This window comes from Montipora capricornis, chromosome 13, assembly GCF_036669925.1.
Source record: "Montipora capricornis isolate CH-2021 chromosome 13, ASM3666992v2, whole genome shotgun sequence".
Taxonomy (NCBI): Eukaryota; Metazoa; Cnidaria; class Anthozoa; order Scleractinia; family Acroporidae; genus Montipora; species Montipora capricornis.
The window spans coordinates 50,052,673-50,060,306 of record NC_090895.1 but is presented as its reverse complement, the minus strand read 5'-3'; the positions used below and the strand labels follow the sequence as shown (position 1 = coordinate 50,060,306).

General features: G+C 40.1%; 1 protein-coding gene across 2 annotated transcripts in view; it reads right to left on the bottom strand.

Annotated features, from left to right (window-relative positions):
• Positions 1 to 278: 278 nt before the first annotated feature.
• Positions 279 to 7,634, bottom strand: part of LOC138030171 (uncharacterized) — a 45,373-nt gene continuing 38,017 nt past the window's right edge. For both annotated transcript variants that reach the window (XM_068878055.1, XM_068878056.1), the window contains exon 4: positions 279 to 4,806. In XM_068878055.1, coding sequence (XP_068734156.1) covers positions 1,343 to 4,806 — 3,464 coding nt within the window. In that variant the 3' untranslated portion in view covers positions 279 to 1,342. The remainder of the gene's footprint in view (positions 4,807 to 7,634) is intronic.

Sequence of the window (7,634 nt, the reverse complement as noted above, 5' to 3'; positions counted from 1 at the left end):
CTCTAAGGAACCATAGCATATTACAAATTTTCCGTTCCATCCATATCTGATGTACACTTGCAACAAAATTTTGATAGTGTGTTGTTCGGTTACTTTGACTTGATTGCTGGAAAGTGTTCTTTCTCCTGCTAATACCTGAACTGAAACACCTGCTTCAAAGGAAACAAGTCTGCACAAAACTGGAGCGAAAGAAATAAGTGGAACACGATAACACGAAATGTGAAGGGACTGGGAGGATGTCTTCACTACGGCGAGGTTCAAAAAGAAAAATAAATAAATAACAATAAGGTTTGTTTTATCCAAGAACACAACTATGACTACGATTACAATAATAACTGGCTTCTATTTTTTACGACTGAGTCACACAGTTGCACGCAAAATTTCATTATCTTTTAGTTTCTAGATTGTCAAGCGTGGTGATTTGAATAAAACCTCATTTCTCTGTTAACATGAAAACAGGTTCATTGCTCTAATCAAATGATAACAATGCGGATAACACTATGAGCCATTTATTTATTTATTTATTTAGAAAATTCCACCGACTACAGAAAAGCTACTATGAGACGGTGAGGGGGCACGCGAACGGACTCTAGGTCCCAACGAGGCGACCCCCAGATCATTAGCTAAATGAATATAAATAAATAATAAAGTTACTGAGCGGAAAATTAAGTAAACCATTGACGCCCTTGTAGAGAAAAAGAAGATCGCGGCATTCCAACCAGTAAGAAATAGGTAGCAAATTTAAAGATACTAAGCGAGATTTATAACTAGGGCGAGAATTAGGATCTCGGTGACAACCTAGAATATAGCGTGTATTCAAGTAATTTTAAATTTCTAATGCAAGACTGAGGGGCCCAAACCTCACTGGCATAGCCAAGCTGAGATCGAACAAATGCTAAGTAAAGCAACCTTTTGCGATTAGCCCCCAAATACGCACTGCCGAAGTGCCGCCGCAAAAAGCCAAGCTTTCTGTTGGCTTTGGCCACGACACTGGAAATATGGAAACCCCACGACAGAGTATTAGTGACCGTGACCCCAAGGTCTTTTTGGGTGGCAACAGCACCTAATGGGAAGTCATCCAGGGTATAGGGACTGACCGCAAGGTTGAGCAATGAAGAACTGCGCTTTCTAGATATTTTTAATACTTCACATTTACTAGTATTAAACTTAAGACCCCAAAGGGTAGTCCAGTCGTATAAACAGTTCAAGTCTCTTTGCAAAGCTAGGCAATCGTCAGGGGCCACACAAACAAGGGCTCAGAAAATACGCATGCTTTAAAATGTAAAAAGGAGGAAATCTTCACTTACGAGAAAACGACCATCCTTCTAAACTAGCTTTTTTACTATGACTCGCTGCTTCTGCCAATGTGCGCGTCTAATGCTTCCAGTTTGCTATACAGTGTCGCAACAGCTGTGTGTTCTCCGACTAGCACCTCCTTTGCAATTACCAATGCCTTTTCGAATAATTCCTTGGCTTTATGTAATTCTCCCATACTCTCGTAAACTGCTCCTAAGTTGCTGTAGGCTCTTGCTACATTGATATGCGCTTCACCATGAATACCTTTCCAAATCTCTTTAGCCTTGGCGTACAATTCTTTGGCTATGGCGAAGTCTCCACAATTGCTGTGAACTAATCCCAGTTTAAAAAAACTTTCTGCCACGTCCCCGTGCTTTTCACCAAAAATCTTTTTGCTTCCAACCAGTGCTTTCTCGTAAAGTTCTTTGGCTGAATGGTATGCTCCAACATTGCAGGAAACGTCTCCCAAGCTCTTTAAACTTGCCATGACATCCCTATGCTCTCCACCAAAGATCATTGTCCTAATTGACAAAGCCTTTTCGTGGAGTTTTTTGGCTTGGATGTGTTGCCCAAGATTGTTGTAAAGAATTCCCAAGTTGTGATAACATTCTGCAACATCAGGATGGGCGTGACCAAGAATTTCAGTCCTGATGGTAAGCGCCTTTTCATGGTAATGTACAGCTTCACAGAACTGTGCAAGATTGTTACAAACAATTCCCAAATTGCAAAAAGTTGCTGCTACCTCCAGGTGTTTCTCACCGAAAATCCTTACCCTAATGTCAAGTGCCTTTTCGCTCCATTCTTTGGCTTGATTGTAACGTCCAAGATTACAGCAAACAACGCTCAAGCTGTGGTAACTTGCCGCCACATCAGGGTGCTCACCGTAAACATTTCTTCTAATCAGCAGTGCTTTCTCATGAAATTCCGTTGCTTGTTCATACTGTCCAAGGTTACTACAAACAATGCCTATGCTGTGGTAACTTGCCGCTACATCGAGGTGTTCTTCACCGAAAACCTGTCTTCTAATCACAAGTGCTTTCTCTAGAGCTTCTTTGGCATCAACGTATTGCCCAAGATTACTACAAGTAATGCCGAGGCTGTGATAGCTTGTCGCTGCATTTCTGCTCTCTTCACCGTTAATTTTTCTCAGAATGCTCAAAGCCTTCTCGTTGTACTCTTTGGACTCGACATACCTTCCGAGATTACTGTAAACAATTGCCAAATTGACATAGGTTGTTGCCACCTGCTCCTGCTCTTCACCCTGAATCTTTTTCCAAATGCTCAGTGCTTTCTTGTGAAACTTTATGGCTTCAACGTACCGCCCAAGGCTGTCGTTCACAATAGCCAGGTTGCAATAAATCGCGGCCTTATCTCTGTCTTGTTCACCGGTTGCTTTCAGTTCGATAAATGCTTGTTCGTAGTAAAAAGTTGCTTCTTTGAAGTCACACAATTGCTGAAGTACATTTCCGTGGACGTTGAATATGTTTGACCTGAGTGACTTATCATCTGCTTCACTGTGGTACGACAGTAAATTGACAGCCACCATTGAAAACCGCTTTGCATGCTGTGGATTATCAATCGTACAACAAGCAATGGCTGCGGTAAGAAGCCAAGAGAAAACTTCCTGACGAGAGATGAATGGTGACATATTCTCAAACGTGGTCTCCACTGGAGCCAAAGAAGTAACATGCTCAAGCAGCAGGAGGCAGTGCGCGTTTAGGTTCCTTACGTTTGATAGCAAACGGAATTGTGATGACGCAAATTCAAGTTCCTCCTTCAAATGTGAATAAAAAACTCTTATTGCTGCAGCTATGCACTGGAATCGTTCTTTGAGTTCACTACCACAAAACGACTTCTCCTTCATGACCTCGTGCACGACTTTGTGAACCTGTAAATAAGGTGGATGCTCATCTCCTTCACGTAGACAAAACAGGGAACAATTTACTATACGCTTCATGATTGACTCTTCAGTTTGCTTCACAGTGCAAGCTTTGACAAAATTTAAAACCAACGTTAATGGTATGAATTCTCTTCTACAAAGCGACAGAAAAAGAAAAACCAAACGAATAACTTCATCTGACTCGACAGCTCTACCAACCGCCATCTTTACAGCCACAGTCATTGTGTTTGAGTAAGATAGATTAACCTTTGCAAGAGCCTCCTCAGTAACTTCACGTAAGCCGGAAGAAACTTGTTGCAGATATGCTTTCCAATTGTTTATTGGATGTGTTGAGTTTGGAGAAGACTGAACATAATACGCAGCCGCTGCTAAAGCAAGAGGCTGATAATCAAGATAATTGGCAACTGTCTCTGCTTCCTCCTGGTCAGGAAGTTGCGACACCAGTTTCAAAAGTTCCATGGCATCATCTCGTTGCATTCCTCTACTAAGTGATACATGGTAAGTGTAAGGTGCATTTGTAGGCACTGCAGACATACCACAAGTAGTGATCAACACTTGACCATTACCCCACTCCTTAGTAGGAAGGAAGCTGTTGACCAAAGCTAAGTCATCAGCATTATCACAGATTACCAACCAAGAAGAAAACGTTTGCACTCTTGGAACGATAGCAGGCAAAAGAGACTTGATTGTGCTGATCTGGGTTTCCTTACTCCTGAGGTCTTTTAAAGAATACTCCGTGATGCCCAGTTGGTAAGCCAATGCAATGTAAGAGTCAGTAAGTGTCTCGAGTGTTTGTGCATTCAAAGTTGCAACAAATGACACTCCAACGTCATGCAAATGTTCAGAGAAGAAACGTTCCCCAAGTTGACGAGCAATCACACTCTTGCCGCAACCAGGCGCACCTGTAATAATAATGGTGCTGACAGCCCCATTACTTGCAGCTGTCATTTCACGCATCTTATTGGCGATTCTATCAATTTCGCAGCGTCTTACGACCTCATGTGGTGGTGAACAGGCAAGAATGGAAAATGGCTTGCCATTATTGCATTTGTCTTTCTCCTGAATTTGTTCCCGCTGATACCTAAACAAAGTTCTGTGCCCTGCAGTCGCCACCGCTGGAGAGCACGTTCGATACATTGAGGCTTTCAGTTCGTTAGTTGAAAGATTCAAAGAACTGAAGGTATCTTCAAGTTCCGCCACATAGCTTAGCAGTTCTTTATCAGTAAGCGAGGTCTTCCAACTATGCAACATTTCATTTTCGATTTCACGAAGGCGATAAACATTTTGGAGTACCACTGGCCTGAGAGATGATCCAATACTCACTGAGCAAAGAATTGCGAAGAACAAACACGAGCAGTCCCATTCTGCTGTGTTGCCATTCTTTATGGTGCTCAAATACAGTTGTGCTTTGTCAAAATTCAGTTCTGCCTCTAGGTGACTGAAATCACGACCATTCTGAGGTGTGTCTTGCCATTCTCCCAAAGTTGATTTGTAAAGGAGGTCCCACTCATGTTTGAAGACCACTCTTAGTCCCTCTGAAACCACGTTCTCAACTATAAAACGCATTCTGAAAACGTTTAACTGTTCCCAAGTGTATTCCATGGAGGTGCCTGCCAAAAAAAGATGGAATTTAATGAGACACAAAGCCCTTCAGGCGATCGACTTATGACATTTGATGAATGCCTTCCCCTCATGGGGAGAAACATTTCCTAACAAAAGACCTGGGCCGGGTTGTTCAAAGCCTGATTAAGCTAACCCAGGGTTAGTGAGAATTTTGATTTCAGTTTTGTAAATTTTTGGTGAGGTCTTCTGTCTATATTGTTTGCCTTTTACTTTTCATCTGTAGTTACCTTAAATTAGACCCAAACGTTTGAGGTGAAAAACATTTTTAAACAAGAAAAAAATAACACTTCAGTAAACGTTTAATCCTGGGTTAACGTTAACCGGCTTTCGAACAACCCGGCCCTGACCTCTAAATTGGTAGATTTACTTTGAGTATCGCAAAACCCGAAACTAATTACATGTACTCTAGTCAATCAGACCTCAAAGTACATTACATACACGTGGTTGGAGCCAAGAGCAAGAGAATGAGACACTGAGTTTGTTAACATGAAATTGTTCCGGCACAACAACCTTTTCCAAATGAAAAATTATTCAGACGAACTCTTTGTTTACATCTAAAAAACCAACGCATTTTGATTTTCCCTACTAGTAAAGACACACAAGAGTGATTCTCTTCGAGAAGTAAGCTATTTGGAAGGAATGTTGTAATTGACTTTCCGTGAACACCTCTACTTGCTTGAACATTCCTTCTCAGTTTGGAGCTCGAGTCATTAGTTTTCCTATCCTAGAGTTCGATTTCACTAAAAGGCATGCGCAAGAGCTTCTCTATTCCATTCATAATCAGAAAAGGTATGTTTTCTTTTGAAAAACGGACCTTAACTGTCGTAAAAACTAACATGCAAAGGGTAGAAGCCTGTTCAAAACGAAATACTTCTATGGGTGTTACAACAAAATCTTGGACTCACTAGAACCTCAACAGATATAACCCTATGATGATACCATTTGACTACAAGTACCAGAATCCAACAGGTTTTGCTTGTGTCATGGTAATTAAAGCTATTGTTATTTTTACTCCGCTAAGAATGCAAAATTTCATTAAGAAAAGAAAAACAAACTGAATAAGCCATTTTCGAAATATCAATATTCAGCTTGACAGTGAAGAAGGAGAGGACAAAAACAATAGAAACAAGTTGCAATGAATGTGAAAGATATTAGCATATCATCCACTTTCCTTTGTCTTTGTTCTCTAAACCTCTCTTATTGCAAAACAAACAACAGGAACACACCATCTACGCCCGAATGGGCTATAAAGCCCTTTTTCATAGTTGCAATAGTGCCAGTGCGAGAGTAGCTATCATATTTACCTAACGACAATTTTTCCTTTGAACTGAAACGTTCCTTCTCTGACCCTGAAGTCAGGTTCATTATTTGTGAGATCACATTAGATGGAAAAGTTATTACATTAGCCAACATATATGTGCCAAATGAGGATAATCCGCAGTTTTATAGTTGGTGGCGATTTCATCCTTGTTCTGGATTTAGACAGGGCCAAAAAGGGAAGCCTGGCCAAAACTCATACAAAGGCACTAAAAGTAATTAAGCAGTATGCAGCCACACTCGATTTAATAGATGCATGGAAAGTCCTAAACCAAGATGCTCACAGATATACGTGGCACTGTAGAAACCCTGAAATTCAAACACTGATATCTCAACAGGCTACAAGACAGATCACTCACTCCTTGATAACTAGTAGAATTGCGCACCACTGTAATGTAAGAGGAGCAGGTTTTTGGAAGCTAAACACATCTTTTCTCAAAGAAACTGAATATATAAATCAAATATGAGAAACAATTGAACAGGTGAAACTGGAATACCAAGAAGACAAATACGTAAACCCCGCTCTAATGTGGGAGATGATTAAACTTAAGATCAGAGAAAAATCAATATGCTATGCTAAAAATAAAAAGTCTAAAATGCTACGAGAAAAGGAACAATTGCAGTCTTTAGTGAATAAGCTACAAAAGGACATACAAAACAGAAAAAGAGAGGACAAAGAAACTGCCACAATTCAAAGGAAGTTAGATCAAAAAACAAGAGAGTAGGAGAAAAAACCTGAGTACAAAACAACAGGTGACATCTTAAGATCAAAATGTGGGTGGCATAATGAAGGTGAAACGAACAAAAAGTATTACTTAAACCTAGAAAAGAGACATTGCAAAAACAGTGTAATCAGTCAACTCAAGGTGACTGACACTGATTTTATCACTTCAGATAATGAAATGTTGAATGAATGCGGACCTTTTATTGCGGCATTTACAGCTACAAAACAAACTCCCGTGATAGTAGCCACCTCTCTATGGGTCTTCAATTCTTGAATTCTGAGGATAAGGATCTCCCTACATTTTTATTCTTTATGTGGAACTTTTGGCCGAAAAAATGAAACAAAATAAAACTATTAAAGGAATCTCGGTGCAGAGCAAAGAAATAAAAATTAGCCAGTTTACTGACGACAGTACAATTCTAGACAGCTCTAAAAAATCATTCATTCACAGTAGCTCTACAAGATTTAGAGCAGTTTAGTTCTATCTCTGGTCTGTGACTTCCTAACAAGAAAACATAAGTGCTACAGATAGGTCCTAAGGCCAGATGCAATGACGTTTTTTCCTCTGAAATCCTTAGTAGTCTGGATATCCACCAATTCTGAAGCAAGTGTAAAAGAAAATTATGATGAAAAAATAGAAAAAGGACAAAATGTCTTAAGCTCCTGGAAATACCAGAGACTGAGTCTGTTAGGGAAAATAACTGTGTTAAGGAGCCTTGTTGCATCTCAATTTGTCTATATTTGATCACCCCTGCCATCAAAAGAATTAATTAT